An 18,624-nucleotide genomic window follows, 5' to 3' on the forward strand; every position below is an offset into this window, starting at 1 on the left:
TCAAACATTAGACATAGTGAAAGTAAATTTTTGCCAGAACAGATTTTCGGAGATAACTCTGGTTGCCCCCGCTCCAGGGGGCATTATAAGGGTAAAATTGCCTCAAATCGTTCATCTGTTCATTTGTTCACAGCTTTCTCAATAACCACACCTTAGATTTTATTTTTAATTTTGTACAAACATTAGCCATGGTGAAAGTAAATTTTTCACTCATGGAGGGGGACTCCATATGCTAAACTTGTTTATGAAATAAGCTGATTCTGACAAATTGCTAGGACCTTACTTCCTTATTTTGTTCGCCACTATTTGGTTGCAATTTATTTTTCTTTCTCTCTTTCACTTCCTCCTCTCTCTTACTCTCTTACAGTATATTTTTCCTTTTCCCAGGTTTTTCTTTTTCCTACTCCTACTCCCCGTTTTGTCTTGCTTTGCCGTCATTTCCATCTTATTGTAGTTCTCTCTGAAAACTGAAAATATTAAGCTTATCATGAAAAGCTAAGATTTGAAATGATTTGGGGGAGAGGAGTTAGATGACTTTCGTTTAATCAAAGACTAACTTCCTGTCTCTTTCCCCCAACAATTTCACCCGGTGTCTTTCTCTTAATTTTGACCTCCTTAATAGAAACTGACCTTTTCAGTTCAGTTAATCTGATGATTAATCTATTTATAAAGTAGACGTTGCTAAACTGCGTTGCTCGGGCAGGGGGGGGGCATAAACAACAAAATAAAACATATTACAAAAGTATGCTTAACATCTTTGGTATTAAAACTTCTATCTAATCCGTTTCTCTATCTTCCTCTCGTTCCTCCTTTCTCTCGTTCCTCCTTCCCAGTTTTTTCACGTCCTTTTCCCCTAACCTCTCTTTCATATTCGTCCAGCCTATTCCTCTCTCTTGCTTTAATATTTTAAAAATAGTGTATGGCATTCATATTTCCCTTGTTTAATAGATATTAAAAATAGCTGAAGAATCAATCCCCCCATTCCCAGACGAAACCTGATCCAGTTCACCGTCAAAAGAATAAATAAATTATTTTGTTAATGTTAGATATTTTTCATCCAGGGCAACGCCGATCAAGAATATACCAACTTTGTGGGCGTTTGTTCTGTAGATTTTGACTTTTAGCTGACATGCATCCATTTTTATTACTTCTCACTTGCACAACATTCAAGCTGTTTTTAGTTACTTTTTGCACTGCCCTCCCCTCACACACACAGGGGAGGGGGTTAAGTTTTAGAAATTCATCAGCTTATTTGGATTACTAGTTTCATCTTCGGTCGATGTAACTTCCGACCTTCTTCGTGTCTATCTGGTCGAACTTAGAAATTTTTATGTCAAACTCGAGAGTCTGCAGGGAATTTCAAACAGAACTGTTTATTTAATCCATTGGAGTAGCTTACTCTCATTCTGTCAGCCCATATACATAATTTTTTTTCCAAAAGTCATGATTTTTTAAAAAATTTTTACCCATTTTATTTACATTTATATTTTTATAATTTTTGCTAAATAGTCTTGTAATTTTTCTGTAGCGGGGTGTTTCTACATATCGGAGATATATAACGAACAATGAGACATTTATGTAACAGTGGTTTTGTCACGCATTACCGCGGTACTGCTTTACTGTTGATTACTACTTGGTCATCTTCAGGTCAGATCTCTAAACAATTCTTGACATAAGCGCCCCATAATGATCAAATTCAGTTCACACCTTTGATCACTGTTAGTATTGTGTAGCGGATTGTTTGTACGTATCGGAGACATATAACAGACGGTGAGACGCTTATTTAACGGCATATACGGCGACAACAATGACGATGACAATCTTTCAATATAAGTGTCAAGTTATTCTCTTCAGATTACATTTCAACTACATTTTTAATGCAACATTGTTTTTAATTTTCTGGAATAATTCTCTTGGGTACCATTTTTCTTCAGCTTGTTCATGATTTTACTTTTTTTTTTTTTTTAAATTTTCCCTGAAATTCTTCATCTTTTTTAAGTAGTTTTCAACATTCCAAGTTTATCAAAAAAAAAAAATAAAAAAAATAAACTAGCGGGAGCGCGCTCGTTTTTGTCCGATCGTAAAATCTGCTTAAATATGATATTTTGATTTGTTCAGGTTTCGTATGTTTCGTATATATTATTATGTTGTGTAGCGGGGACGACACATAACGAGAAGGATAACGACATTTATACTAGAGAATGATAAACCGCGACGACGATGACGATGGCAATTACTTGTTGAGTTCATTATTTGTAGTAGAAGGGATATAGATGTGAGAGATATGTGAAATGGACAGTTCTTTTTACACACTGACAGGAGATACATTATTTATGGTGGGGACAGACAGATAAAACTTTGCAAGGGTGTTATACATTCAAGTTCTTTTACAAGATGATCACAAGCAACACATTACCTTTCAGATTGATGACGAAGGAAGACTTATAAATTACACGACGACATTTATTCCAGCTGGTCATGATGATGCTGATCATCAGGTATTCGAATGCCTTGCAGAATTACATTGCCTTGCTTCCCTTTCTGGTTCGCTTCCAAAAGGGTTCGGCTAACTAAGCTCCCCACGGACTTCTCTCTCAACTCTCTTTATTGTCATCTATTTTTCTTTGTGGCGTCAAAGCGTGCTCAGGCATGTGACCGTCTTCTCACGTGGATTTACATACATGACTCCAACACGTTTTCGGTCATACAAAGAAAATTCCTAAATTGATTTCCACTGTTCTAACTCTGACCTCTAGTTGTATTGCTACTCCAACATGATGGCCAATTCTCCACATCCCTATCATCGTATCCAAATTGCCATTGAGATACATGATTTATGATGAAGAGTTAACACTTTGGAAAGGTGTTTCATGTAAATGCCTTTTACCAAGACGAATCACAAAAACACATTACCTTTCAGTTTGAATGATGACAAACGAATACTTACAAATAACATGACGATCTTTATTCACTCCAGCTGGCTGAGGTGATCAAGGATTCGAATGCCTTGCAGAATTACATTGTCTTTCTCCCCTTTCTGGTTCGCTTCCAAAAGGGTTCGGCTAACTGTCAACCTAACTCAGACTTCTTTCTCCGTCTTACTCTCTCGCTCTCTAACTCTGACTAAACTTCTTAATATATTGTAAATTTATCTTTCTTTGTGACATCAAAACGTGCTCAAACGTGATTCTCTTCACATGGATTTACATATTACATATGCCTTCACACGCTTTCGGCCACATGAAGAAAATTACTAAATTGAATTGTTCATTCTTCTAACTCTGACATAATTAATACATTTAGTTATCTCTAAACACAATGGACAATTGCTCCGCATTCCTAGGATTGCAATATGTATTCTTTTCAATTTCTGATTACTGGGTTCGATTCTAGTCTTTTCCTTTAATGGATATTATTTTCAAACCTATTTACTTCGTTTCTCTAATTACCGGGATCTGCCCCCTTCCATATACAACATAATAAACAGTAAATATTTTTTTTAAACAGGTATACAATTATTGGTACATCCATACGGAAAAGACCGACCGAATGGTGGAAGAAGGTTATCGCTTGAACATCAAATATTCACTCCAGTTGTTGGCCAAAGCGATCATCGGAGATGGAAAGACGGGAGTCAATCCGCTATTTAAAGTTCAAGTGCTCCTCACGAGAGACAAGGTATGTGCGGGAACACACTGAGCGCCTTACACCCTTTCCTACCCTATGCATTCATCGTTTTTGTTAGTAATGAATTACCACTTATCAAGGACAAAAGCCATTTAAGGATAAGTGCTAAAGAGATTCAAAATGTACAACGACACACTTGTACTCTACATTATATTTCTTTTTGTCTGTCTGTCTGTCTGTCTGTCTGTCTGTCCGTCCATTCCTTTTTTTTATAAGATGCTGCGAACTAACTATTATGGTATTCATTCGATGCACAGCTAAGGATTTATAAGGCTTACTCACCACAATTCCAGGTTTTAATTGTTCTGTTTAGAAACATTATTTAAAGTTAATTTATTTAATTTATTTTTAATTTCATTTATCTTTAATTTAATCTATTTTCAATTGTTCATAACTGACAACAGTTGCGTTTAAAACCGGAAGTGAGCTTATTTATTTAAGATATATGAGTTATTTCCCCTTTAAGCTATGGAAGTTATTTCGTGTTTGATTTTCATAGACCAAGATGGATGTGCTTTATGTTTTCCTAAATCCAACATGTAGTCACTTTTCGTAACAAGTTAGGATAGTCGGGGTATCTTAAATAGTTGTGACATATTCCTCTGCACGAAAATATGTTTTGACCGGGCAACGCCGAGTATATACAGCTAGTGAATATATATATATATATATATATATATATATATATATATATATATATATATATATATATATATATATATATATATGTAGGCTCCTTCAGTCTTAGACTATGGATACCAATGAAGGGTTGCTTGCACGTGAAATTTTTGTGGCAGGAGGTGTCAATTTCCAACCACATCTATCCTGAGACGACATTGTTAAATACCAGTGGTAAGTTGAGTGTCTCTACAGGACGACTGGAAACAAATGCCGAGATAAGCGGAGAGCACATAGAGCATTTAGAATTCCCAAATGGTCACCCATTTGATACTAACCAGGCTCAATGTTGCTTAACTTCAGTGATCTGACGAGAACCGGTGTGTCAACGGCATGCATATATATATATATATATATATATATATATATATATATATATATATATATATATATATATGTGTGTGTGTGTGTGTGTGTATTCATGGGTTAAGGGTTTTTCTATATTATAATTTTTTATTTGAACTTTTGATGGTAATTGTAATTTATTCAGTTTTTATTTTCATTATCACTTTTTCTTGCTTTTTTGTTGTGTTTTTGTTTATTTTTTGGGGGCTACATTATTATTAGTCATCAAATGTTGCAGCGAAAATATCAAAAAAATATCTGTTCCTTATTTCATGAAGTTTCAAAATTGGGTAAATTTATTCATTACTTTTATTTTGCTAATCATTTCTTCTGAAGAGAAAAGGTTTAATTTTCGAAACTCCATGGAATAAGGAAGAAAATAAATTATGTTTTGTATTTTTTGTTTGAACATTTGCGAAATGCTAAATAATGTAGTTTTTTTTCAATCTTATATATATATATATATATATATATATATATATATATATATATATATATATATATATATATGTATGTGAATAAAATAAATGTCCACTGTGTCATCTCATATATATATATATATATATATATATATATATATATGTATGTATATACTCGGGGTTTTTTTTATTCAAAAGTAATGGACTAGTGAATTCAACGAGGTTGTTAGATAGTGCTCAATAAAAAGAGCTGATAATACTTGTTTATTGTTATATAAACATGCTCACATCCCGCTTCTACAAATAGCCACTTGTTTCAATCAAACAACAGATATCATCAGGCAGCGACCTGACTATTCAAATGTTCATTGAATAATGGATTTTTATTTTAGGTAAGAACTCTTTAAAAGTTGGAGTTAAAAAACCTTAAAACACAGAACTTTAATTATAAGATGTAAAGAGGGAGGGGCAATCTAAATATATATATATATATACTAGACTACCCGTGACCCGTTGGGTCAGTATGTTATATTAGCTATGGAATTAATGTATGAGTATGACACTTGTGACGTAAAAAATATAGTGTTTTGTGACATAACAGAAACATTTCTATGAAAGTATATTAAAATGTAAAAAGAATATTGATTGATTTCTATGAGTCGTTCTGTTTATAATTGTTTATTTTTGTAAAAAAAAAAAAAAAACTTACAGCCATTGAATTATAAGTGGTTTGCCATACTTATAGGTAAATGTGCACTGAACAGATACAGTAATACTTAAAGTTAAATTCAAATTTTGATATATCTTTTAATTTAATTGCGAAAAAAAAATTGGGACGCTGAAAAAGTACACAGTAAAACAATATGTTTTATTGTTGTGTTGATTATTTATTTGTCACGCAAATTAAAAAAACATATTTTCGGGGTTATTTATTTATTTTTTTTTTTACACGGCGGTCACCACTTATCAAGGCCCGGAAGCCACTCAGGGATAAGGATTATTGCAAGTACATTACGTTAGTGTGGAGATTTGATGAAGTGTTTACTTAAGGGGGCGGTTCATTAGGAATTTGTTAACGTTGGATTTGAAGACATCCAAGTTGTAGTCAGGTGGGAAGCAGGCAGACGGAACAGAGTTCCACAGGTGTGCAGTTCTAAGAAAGGAGCTTTGTTCATGGAATCCACGTTTTGATTAAGGCACAGATAAAAAGTGGGGGAAAATTTTCACAGTGGATTCAGCTAGATGGGTGTTTTTCGTGAAAGATTGGCGATGGGAGACCAGAGGTTGGAGTTCAGACGAGAACTTGCCATGGAAATAACGATAAAACAAGGAGAGGCTCGCAACGTCTCTTCTGTGGGAGAGAGGTTAGTAGTGAAGCAGTGAGAGAAGGGTACAAAGTCGTAACACTCCTTCTGAACCCATCCTGGGTCACTTTGGACTTGTGGGCCGATGTCAAGTCCTGCTGCCACACCCAGTGTCTGCCAGCAGCCACCAGATTGCACCAGGGGATCACCACACTCTTCAGCACATCCAAGTACACTTTGGTGTTGACTTTTAAGTCGACTTCAAAGATATAAGGTAGCATGATATGGCCCTAATTTGAAACGAAAGACCAAAATCGTGGCCAGAAACTTTGTTTTCATCACCCTGGGCATGTTCCTGTTATTCATGGGAATCCAGCGACGCATTTTGAGGGTGCTGGCAATGGTCCTGTTTTCATAACTTGGATTGGTAGGGAGCATGAGTTGTACTGCAACACATCTCCGATCTAGCGTGTTGGACATTGTGTCATTTTCAGACATAATAGAATGTTGCATTGCGGGACACACAGTAAGGCCGAGAGGTAGATGTGAAGAGAAGTGTTAAAGAAAGTTCTTTAAACAGGAGGAATATGCATTATCGAAAAGGGGGGGGGTACAGTCAAACTTTGGAAGGGGTTTTCATTATACAAGACGATGAAGACAAAAATATATTACCTTGCGGTTGATGACAAATGAAGACAAAGGGCTTATATAACAAATGAAGACATCTATTCATTCAGCTGGTGATAGGAATTCGATGTTAGTGTTGTTACATTTTCGTCTTTTCCTCCACTTTCACTTCCTAAGCAGTTTCTGTCAATCTCCCCGGTCCACTCTCTCAGACTCCTCCGACCGACTGCTCGGACCGGTTCTGGCTTCGACTCTCTTTTTCGGACTGACTTCTAGTCTAACTTAAATGTATATATTAATTCTATATTTCTTGGTGACACCAGCACGCAGGTCAGACATGTGAATTCCATGCACGTGCTTCCAACACGTGTCCTGGCAACACAAGTTCCAGATTTTCTCTGTGGACATTCTTTAATTTCATCGTTCCATTATTTCTGCTTCAATCCAAATTAACCAACCCAACTTTCTGTTTGCCTGCATTCTTTGCTGTATAAGTCATTCTAATTTGCATTCCTCATTCCAATGGATAATTCCACTACATCCCTTTTAACTTTTAATAACTGCGTTCGATTCCAGAATTCTCCTTCAATAATAATATTCGATCCTAATTACTTCGTTTCTAACTAAAAACCAGAAGCTGTCCTCTTCAATATACAACAAGAAGGCTCCTATCGCTCTTGGGAGTTGTACACAACTGGCCAACTAGTAGATGGTCTACAAAAAAACAAAAAAACAAAAAAAAAAAACGTTTTTCATCAAACGAAAATGGAATCATGTCGTTTTTTTCTAGGGCAACAATTTTATCGTTGTATATATATATAAAATAATTTTCCTCATATGTGTGTGTGTGTGTGTGTGTGTGTGTGTGTGTGTGTGTGTGTGTGTGTGTCTGTGCGAATAAAATAAATGTTTACCTTTTCTTTTATTCTTTGTAGATTCAGTTTTCTCCGTTGATTGCTCAACTTGCTGACATGGTGAACAATGTGGGGATCGACATGATGAAATCTCTGGCTGACCTTCCACGCCTAACGGAAAAACTCGTTCAGAACAAGACCTCAAAACTGGTAAAAATGGCTTTGCATATACCATTTATTATTTTCGTTTTTCTTCACGAAAAATGTTACAAATATTGGTATTTATTTGTTTCCCCACGAAAGCAAAATGTGACACAAGGTCGTTTTTAATGTGGGATCAAAACAAGCTCCTCCAAAAGAGAGCACTCTGGCAGTGTGCAAAAATAAAATTGTTTAGTATAGAAAGGTTTTTCCCTCCATTGACTAAGAACAATTCAACTTGGGTGCAGCATCAGAGCAGACATCACACTCCAGCCACCAAGCCAACGAAAAGAAGAACTACACGTGTGCTCTCTACTTGACGGCAGAAATGTCTGGCTTACATAGTACCAGATGAATCCATACTATCCTGGATATTAGGGTATTAACTACTCCAAAACAGTTTCATACAAAACTAGCCTGGGTGCCCGGCATTGCCCGGGTGTTTGAAGGTGTGTGTTGAACAAAAGAAAAAAAAAACAGTGATAGTAGGCATGCAGGCTCAACCCCGTACCGCGAAGGAGGGAAAGGTGGAAAAAACATGACATCTTTTCTGTTGCATCCATCGCCAAACTGGAAAGGCCGAAGGTTTAAATTAAGGCTAGTCAATCAAAAATAGGGGATGACTTTCGAAAATAGCGACCCCTCCGTGTAGAAAAGTGCCCAGTTAAGGGTGAAGGAATTAGTGATTTTAGTCAATTTTTAGATATTTATCATTCGAAGGGTCGAGTTTCAAAATGATACGAATCTCATGAAAATCTGTCGAAAGTTTTAGGCATACATACATACATACATACATACATACATACATGCATACATGATAGCAGCAAACTCGTTCTCGAGTATTGCCATTACTTAATACATTTCTGACTCAAATGAGGCAGACATGAGCGCCACTAGCAGCACGTGCCGGACGGTCACTTCTAAGAACCTTCATGATGACCGGGTCCAGGCTGTGGTGCTCTGAATACCTGCCGGACCAGACTTGGATGTTCCAGAGCCTTTATTTGCATTGACGCCCATATCCGCATGAGTCCTCATTGAGTGTCCGTTTGCCGTTTTAGACTACAGCCAGCCTTTTTTTTTTATCGAGATACACACTGATGGTAAAATGTGTATTCCATTACATATCAAGTAATGCCTGTGTTTGAAGCTTTTTTTTTAGTGAGGAAAGACTTACATACATACATAAATACATACATACATACATACATACATACATTTAAACAGACAGGTGAGATTTATATTATAGAAGATGTCTTTTCTTCTTTCAGGCGATTCATGAGGAAATCTCAAAACATGAAGAGATCAAGAAAATCCAAGCGTCGATTAATGAAGGATTGAAGGCCAACACTGCAAACCTGATTGCATATCTAAAAACCTGGGATCAATCGAAGGTTTTGTGGGAAATTAACAAAGAGCAATTCATCAAACGATATCGGATGTCAAAGCCGTCAGTTTCGACGTTTGATGCCGACATTGGCAGGTGAGGATTCTTGTTAAATTGTTAGACCATTATTGAACCATTCAGAGAGCGTGACAGAGCGCGGACGCGCGTATAATGGCTATATGCAAACACCGAGTCGTGTGCGAAATGGCGTCATGGGAAAGGAAAAAAATAAAAAGAATATAAAAAGGAGAGAGAGAGAGAGAGAGAGAGAGAGAGAGAGAGAGAGAGAGAGAGAGAGTACGTTAAAGAAGACGAGTACATTCAAGAGGACAGACGCCAGAGATAAGGAACATGATCATGGGAGAATGAGGAAATAGATGTCGTTAGTGCAAAAAAATAAATAAATAAATAAAGGAGACGAGTTATTACTTGTCCTTCGCGACGTAGACTGCATACAACGTGTTGGGTCTACATGTGTAAATATGTGTGTAACGTTACAATATTACTAAAACTGGTCAACACGCATGTCTTGTGTCCTCTATTAAATCAAACGGCGCTGTCCTTCCTCGATTTTTACATCCTTTCGAACTCTGCAGAGCTAATGTCTGTGAAATGAAATCCAATCAAATTTGATTTATTCGTACTACTGTTTCGACCAATGTAACCTCCGACCTTCTTCAGGTGCATCTTGTCGAATCTTTCTGTTACATTGTTGAACTATTTTTTTTGTTGTTGTAAGGGAGTCACCGCTTATCAAAGTCAAAAGGCCACTCGAGGAGAAAAGCTACTTAGAGAACACAGTGGTAATCAGTAACGGTGGAAATAGGACAGAAGTTGATTACTTACAAGAACAACTCAACAACAACTAATTTGCATTGGACTTGAAAGCGATCATGTTGTAGTCAGCTGGGAAACAACCCCGTAGTACTATGTTCCACAGATGGACAGTTCTAGGAAAGAAACTTTGTTAATAGAATTATTGTTTAGTTTTAGGTACAGATAGGGAGTAAGGGAAATTGTTAGCAGTAGTTCTATGGTAGGCGAGTGTTTGCTGTGAATGTCTTTTTTTTTTTTTGAGGGGGGTGACAACGGATTGAAGTTCAGTCGAGCACCTGCCATGAAAATAGCGATAGAGCAGATTCAGAGATGCCTGAAACTGGTCAGTACGTATGTCTTGTGTTCTCTGTCAAATCAAATGGTTCTCTCTCTAACCTCGGCTTTCGCATGCTTTCAGATCCTGCAAAGCCAATGTCTGTGGAGTCCAACCAAATCCAATTTGGATTATCTGCACTACTCTTCTCGTCTTGCATGTTGTTCTCACAACGTTTCGGCCCATGTAACCTCCGACCTTCTTTAAATGCCTCTTATCAAACTTGGGAATTTTTTTTTGTTGAACCGCAAAGACCTGTAGTTTATTTTTCTTTCTTTTACAAAGGAGTCACCACTTATCAATGCCAAAGGCCACTCTTACTATTAAGTTCATGGCCATCGGGCCAGGATCAAAGTGTAGTATCCGTTCTGATGCTGCACTTCATTTTTTTCACTTCTCTTTTTTGATCTCGGTTAGTGGAGGAGAAGTCCTCCATGACTGATACATTTCTTTTATTTTTGTTACTAACCAGAGTGACCCTTTTTGGGGAGCGCCCCCCCCCCACACACACACACATACACATTAAAAACCGACCTTGTGTCTAACTCTGGCCTCGTGGGTAGGCAAGTAAACAACAACAAAAAATAAATAAAATAAATAAATAAAATAATAAAAAAAAGAAAACAAAAAATAAAATCATTCATTTTTTTTTTTTAATTTCTCTTGTTGTTTCTTATTCTTCTTTTGCAGGTACACAGAACGAGCCAACGATGTGCAGACGAAGGAAAGCATTTTGAACATCGACTTTGTGCTTCTTGATTGTTCTCCTCTCAAATATTCTATTCAGGGTCACTGCCAAGAGTGGCAGAACCAGCTGACTTCTCTGCTCAAAGAATTGGCCATCACAGAGCTGACCAGCCTGTGTGAATATATGACAGAAAACTCCAAAAGGTAACACCCCAGAAAAAATGCCCCTCGTCTTCTATAAATATAAAAGCGAAAATGTATGTATGTATGTGTGTTCGCTTTTTCTGTATGTCTACAAAAGGCTTCTTTCAGAGAAGCGGTCGCTCGCTTCACAACTTTTAAAAACTTTTTATATCACATATAAATCGTAATATCTCACAGTTAACAACGAAGCTCGCCTGTCTATTTAATTTGCTCGATTTCGGGAAGATGAATATTCAATATTTGTCCCTCACCGCACGTGGGTTAGTCTTTTTCCTATAACATCTTGGGGGCGAGGAAAAAAAGCGTTCAGCAGTAAATGAATACTATCCCGCAGTCAAACTTGACCTCATTAACCCATTAAAACGGGCACCTGCTAAATAAATTCAAATGTATTTCCGTTAGCATCTCGCGGTGGGGCAATGGTTAACGTCACACTTTTTTGTTTTCACACTTTAATTTACAACTTTTCCTCAAGGGTTCGATCCTCATACTTACTTTTTTTAACCCCCCCCCCACACCTCCAAACACCCGGGCAACGCCGGGTACCCCTCGCTAGTTTATAATATAAATCTCACCTGTCTTTTTAGATGTATGTATGTATGTATGTATGTATGTATGCCTAAAACTTTCGACAGAGGTGACAGATTTTCACGAGATTAGTATCATTTTGAAGCCGGACCATTCGGGCAACAAATATCGAAAAATTGGCCCAAAACATCAATTCCTTCATTCTAAACTGGGAACTTTTCTACAGGGAGGGGTCTCTTTTTCCGCCGATATTTTCGAAAGTTATCCCCTCTTTTCGATTGACTGGCCTTAATTTAAACCTTCACCATTTCCGGTTTGGCGATGGACTGAATGGGAAAGACGTCACATTTTTTTTTTTCACATTCTTTTTCTCCTTCGTGGTATGGGTTCGAGCCTGCCTACTACCACCTTTTTTTTTTTCTTTTGCTCATCACACACTTCCAAACACTCGGGAAACGCCGGGTACCCAGGCTAGTTAGGACATAAACAGGAGCTCTGCCTAGGGAGCCAATTCAAGCGATTAATGTTCATGCTACATATTATATAAGACGAAATTATATGTTGCTATATTTATCTTGAGACAAATACTAGAGAAGTATCTTAGTATGAAGAAGAACCTGTATTTTGCTTTTGTGGATTTTTGTTCTGTTGTTTGTCGTTGAGTGGCATTCATTCATTTCTCATTCGTTTCCCTGATATCTTTCTGGTTAGAATGCGTTCTAGAAAGACATTGGATGTTTACAGGTGAGACCACGTGAAAGTTGCCAACATCGTTAAGTGAGAGTGTTTCTGGGATCAAACTGGATTCGAACTTGGCACACCCGGGTTGTCAGTGCATCATCAGGGATCATAGATTGAAGCTCAGACGAACACTTGCCATGAAAATAACGATAAAACAGAGACAGGCGCGCGTCGTCTCTTCTGTGAGAAAGAGGTTGCAGGGAAGAGAAAAGGGCATTCCCCACTTGGCTACGAAATCTATTTTGAACCCTGTCAAGGCAGGATAAGCTGCTTCTAGTAGCTTCTGCCCAGATGTGGCAACAGTACTCGATCATTGGCCAAAAAGAAAATTTGTTCATTGCATCTATGGTAGTTTTGCATAGTATGGTCATTCATCACATAAAGCTCACATTGTGTGGTCAAGAATAGATTCAGAAATGAGGCTTGTTGATCCTTGCTATCTGGAAAATGAGTTGGGAAAGCAACAATCTATGAAAGGGAATGCAGTATAAAGAAACTATAAATGTCGTTGCCAGGATGTTCTCGACGGCTGTACATCCAAACAGCCTAATATTAATGCAGATGTGTCTTGTACCTTTATAGTTTCTGATATTCATAAACGACCTCCCTGATGAAATTGTGTCTGAGATAAGTATATTTGCTGAGTACACCATGCTTTATACAAATATGTCGGGGGGGGGGGGGGGATACGAATGTACGTACATCCAACTTAATATCTCAAACCTTAGAAAATGACTTCCGGTCTGTAGTGAAGTGAGGAGGCAATGAATGTTAATATTTGATGTTACTAAGAAAAAACTCCTTTCCTTCAACAATTACAAAGAACCTTTCCAGCCATCGATTGCCATGAATAACAACTCTCTAGATGAGAGCTTATGATTCAAACTCTTCTGCCTAACATTCACAGGTAACTTACATTGGAACATACAGATAGAAGTCATTACCAAGGATGGTTCCAGGAAGACGGATTCCCTCTACCATGCTAGAAAAATATGTACACCTAAGAGTATCCTACATCGCTACAAAGCCACCATTCCCTTATGCATGGAATATTGTATATTATAGGCGGGTGCATTAATCAGGACAACGGAATAGACACTTCGTGAATATAAGAGGTCAAAGGGAAGACCAAGAATGAGATGGAGGGATGACCTAATACAACACATAGGTCTCACATGGCAGCAGATAGCTCGGGACAGAGTTAGATGGCTAAAGTCCAGGGAGGGGATTGCCCATTGAGTGATAAAACCCTTATTGATTGATTGATTGATTGATTGATTAACCATTAGTCTCTCTCTATTGTTCAGAGCACAAAAAAGAGTTTTCAATCTAATAGGTTTCACACTATCAACCAAGCTACAACACCTGCCCTATCACTGCAACGTTGCATCTCTGAACGTGTTTGACAAGTACTTTAATGGAATGTATTCCAACGAACTCATAGCACTTGTTTTCCCTTGATGAAAATACCCCTGACTAACCCGACAGACAGCAAAATCCCCCATGTCCACTGTAAAAATAAGACTGTTAGTGTATGTTGTTAAATTAATTATGTACTAGTGGATCTACTTATCCAATATCTAACACCCTAAGAATTTATTATTATTATTATTATTATTATTATTATTATTATTATTATTATTATTTTCATTTTGATTTTGTTTATTGAAATGAATTTGATATTAACGTTAATCAAACCGTTTTGGTTTCAGATTGAGCCTTCCTCCCCAAACGTTGGAAGAATTGAAAGAAAGTGTGCATTTATGGGAAGAACTGAGCAAGGAGCAATCTAACGTTGAACAACGTTTCCAGCCATTGTTTGAACAGTTTGCCATTTTAGAAAAGTATGAAGTTGAGATCAATGATGAAGTAAGGATCAACATTTTCAACTTGATTTGAGCCGGCTCAAATTTGCAATTTTTCTGGCCTTTATTTTTTGTCACAAGCCGGATCAAATTTGTACATTTTTTTGCCTTTATTTTTGTTCACAAGCTGGTTCAAATTAGCAATATTTTTTGTCTTTATTTTTTTTTTTTTTTCACAAACCGGCTCAAATTTGCACCTCCCCCTTTATTTTTGTTCACAAGCCGGATCAAATTTGTAAATTGTTTTGCTTTTAGTTTTGTTCACAAGCCGGATCAAATTTGTAAATTTTTTTGCTTTTATTTTTGTTCACAAGCCGGATCAAATTTGTAAATTTTTTTGCTTTTATTTTTGTTCACAAGCCGGATCAAATTTGCAATTTTTGCTTTGCCTCTAATTTTGTTCATAGATTATTCACAAATTGACTTCCACACATACGAGGTGCATTCAATAAGTAATGCCCCTGATCCACTTCTCATAGAAGTAGAGAAACAAAACTTGGCACAATTATTGTTTTTTCTCTACATAGGAACTACCGAGATTCGCACATTTCTCCCATCATTTAATGCAGATCTGGAGACCGTTTTTGTAGAACACTCCCGGTTGGTACTCCAACCACCATGTGACCGGAAATTAAGGGTGCATCGTTTGGGAAACGTTTTCTTTTCAAAAACAACTTCATGGACCGGAGCATTGTCTTGCAGGATGAGGATCCCTTTGTTGATCTTGCTCCACCCTTTAATTTTGTTGGCTTCTCTTAATTTCCACAGAACTGAAGTATGAATGGCTCCTGTAATTGAGGTATCACTTTGCCAGGAAATCTGTCATCATTACTCTATCCTGATCCCAGAAGACTGCGGTGATGAATCCAAGTGTTTCCACTGTGTTGACTGGACTTTGGTCTCTGGATCAGAGTGATGGATCCAGGTTTCATCCTGTAAATTCAATCTTTTGAAAAACTTTAAACTCATCTTTTTGGCACATCTCTCAATTGATCCTCGAGCGCTCAACACGTTCTTACTTCTGGAAAAGTGTCAGTAACTGGGAGTCCATCTAGCAGACACCTTACACGTATGCAAATGATCACGAATGATAGCTTGCACAGACTCTGTACTAATCGTCATCTCTTGAGCTATTTAGCGAATAATCACACATCAATTTTCCAATTATCTGAATTCATGAGACTACTGTTCTCATCTTCAGCATAATTTTCCCAACGTTTCAGTCGATGTAACCTCAGGTGTATCTGATCGAACTCAGGAATTTGGACAGAATTTTGAACAGAACTCTTTTTTTACTTCGCAGGGGTAGCATGCTCTTGTTCTGTCAGCCATGATTGGATAGAGTTCCTAAGTAATTCGCAATTGTATTTTTCAGTCGTCCACTCTGAGTAATGAACCTTCAACCTTCAGGAGAATATCACTTTTTACAATTGATTTTTTCCAAGTATTCTAATCACTGTGCGACGTGTCCTTGCAAAACGTTGTGAAAATCACATTCAAGATGAGAAGTAATGATGAAATATGCATCTGTGGACAATCACATTTTAACAATTCTTTTAAAATTAAAATATAAAATTCTGTTTTGTTCAAAAGACGTTTCGAATTTGATCTTTCTATCATTCCTCTTTGTGTTGTCAGGTGACCGAAATGGTGAGTAACCTCTCGCAGGAGTGGGACAAATTCAAAGAAGCTCTCAGTCTGGCCGATTCGATGCTGAAGAAATCAAAGGTAACAAAATTATTCTTTCATGTCTTTTTTTTTCGCTTTTTACTCTATTTTATTTTTGTTCAATCTCAGCCAAATAGCAGAGATTTCCATACCAAGTCAAAGATACGTCCTTGACAATCAATTCGACAGAGTCTTGTCCGTTTGAAATGCATGGCTTTTTTTCTGTTGGGCTGGGGTATAGTTCTTACCATACATTTAAACTTCCACTACTTCATCCTGTAACACACATTCTAACAAGACTGTAAGATGTCGGAAATCCTAGATGTTGAGTCATTTACTTATTCACCAGAAACCGATTACATCCATCTTTTTTATTCAGTCATTCTCAGCTAACAAGTAATTGATAGAGCGCTATTTTGTCTGTGGAGTTTTCCACATTTTACATTGTCTCCTAAATATATCTACTTTCGACCGGAAATCCTAGATGTTGAGTCATTTTCTCATTCATCTGAAACCGGTTACATCCGCCTTTTTTGTTCAGTCATTCTCAGGTAACAACTAATTGATATGGCGCCATTTTGTCTGGGGAGTTCAATGGATTCCCTATCCTATTTTCCACATTTTACGTTGTCAATTATTTCCAAACTTTACATTTTCCGGTGTCCTGGTTGTATTACATTGCAGATAAACTTTATTTTCAAAATTATTGGATTCACCATTAAATAACCTGAAAAGGGTTGATATGACGGCAAACAAAACAATACAGCATAATCACGTTGACACACCAGTTCTTGTCAGATCACCAAAGTTAAGCAACATTGAGCCTGGTCATTACTAAAATGGGGACCAATTTGGGAATTGAATGTAGGATGATGTCGATACCTCCCTGCAAGAGTTACAAAAAACTCAACGTCGTCATTTCCCCAAACAGGGATATGCATGCGACTGGGGATTGCTTGTGAATTTCATACTCCCACAGAACTTCCTCCTTTGTAGGAAGCCGGTTAAACCCAAATAGGGTGAGTGCCGTTTCACACACACACACACACACACACACACACACACACACACACACACACACACACACACACACACACAAAACCAACCTACATTTCTTAAGTAGACTTTTACTAAGCTACATCACATACCATAAAACACTATCGGAAATAAAGTTGTTGTTGTTTTTTTAATTATTTTATTTTTGTTGTTTTTACATTCTAAATATCAAATCTTTTTGCTTTATTGCTTTCCTTCCCAGGAACATTTCAAGAGCGGACTTCTGCTGCAGTCGGACGCGTTCAAGAAACAAGTGACGAACCTTTTCGAAGATTTCCAGTTGAATGGTCCGTTCAGTTCGCATATTCCGAGCGAAGAGGCAATGGAGACAATCGCTAAAACTCGTGAAAGTATGCAGCAGTTGAAGAAACAGGAACAGGTGATACGCGGGGGACTTAGTATGTTTAGGATTGATCATCCAACATCAAAAGAAATCACGCTGCTCGATAAGGTTTGTGCAATTCTACTACGTACATACACGCTTGCATATATATATATATATATATATATATATATATATATATATATATATATATATATATATATATAAATCTTATCTTGTGCTTCCTTTTTTAAAATTAAATATGTTTTTAACTCTTTTTCAAGATGTCTTTTAACATGTTTTATTAATCATTTGTTCATATATATATATATATATACATATATATATATTTATATATATATACATACATATATATATATATAATTTAAAAAGAAACTTTCTGTGTGTGTGTATATATGTCTAGGTGTGTGTATGTGGGTTTATATTAGTATGTATGCATGTGTTTGTGTATGTGTGTGTGTGTGAGAGAGTTCCTAATGGACTCTGAAACGACATCAAAAGAAATCACGCTGCTCGATAAGGTTTGTGCAATTCTACTACGTACATACATGCTTGCATATATATATATATATATATATATATATATATATATATATATATATATATAAAATTAAAAAAAAACTTTCTGTGTGTGTGTGTATATATATATGTCTAGGTGTGTGTATGTGTGTTTATATTAGTATGTATGTATGCGATTGTGTGTGTATGTGTGTTTATATTAGTACGTATGTTTATATTAGTATGTATGTATGTGATTGTGTGTATAGGTATGTTTATATTAGTATGTATGTATGTGTTTGTGTATGTGTGTGTGTGTGAGAGAGTTCCCTATGGACTCAGAAACAACATCAAAAGAAATCATTCTACTTGATAAAGTTTG

At 36.7% G+C, this 18,624-nt stretch overlaps 1 protein-coding gene across 1 annotated transcript in view; it reads left to right on the top strand.

The window, feature by feature from the left end:
• LOC145266366 (dynein axonemal heavy chain 2-like) overlaps positions 1-18,624 on the top strand; it is a 369,464-nt gene that overhangs the window by 97,491 nt on the left and 253,349 nt on the right. The window contains exons 18-24 of the mRNA XM_080121989.1: positions 3,508-3,678; positions 7,996-8,124; positions 9,387-9,598; positions 11,343-11,543; positions 14,525-14,681; positions 16,316-16,405; positions 17,604-17,852. Of these exons, the coding sequence (XP_079978115.1) occupies positions 3,508-3,678; positions 7,996-8,124; positions 9,387-9,598; positions 11,343-11,543; positions 14,525-14,681; positions 16,316-16,405; positions 17,604-17,852 (1,209 nt within the window). The remainder of the gene's footprint in view (positions 1-3,507; positions 3,679-7,995; positions 8,125-9,386; positions 9,599-11,342; positions 11,544-14,524; positions 14,682-16,315; positions 16,406-17,603; positions 17,853-18,624) is intronic.

The sequence above is a fragment of the Euprymna scolopes genome, chromosome 41, assembly GCF_053919585.1.
Source record: "Euprymna scolopes isolate OS-2025 chromosome 41, ASM5391958v1, whole genome shotgun sequence".
NCBI classification, from domain to species: Eukaryota; Metazoa; Mollusca; class Cephalopoda; order Sepiida; family Sepiolidae; genus Euprymna; species Euprymna scolopes.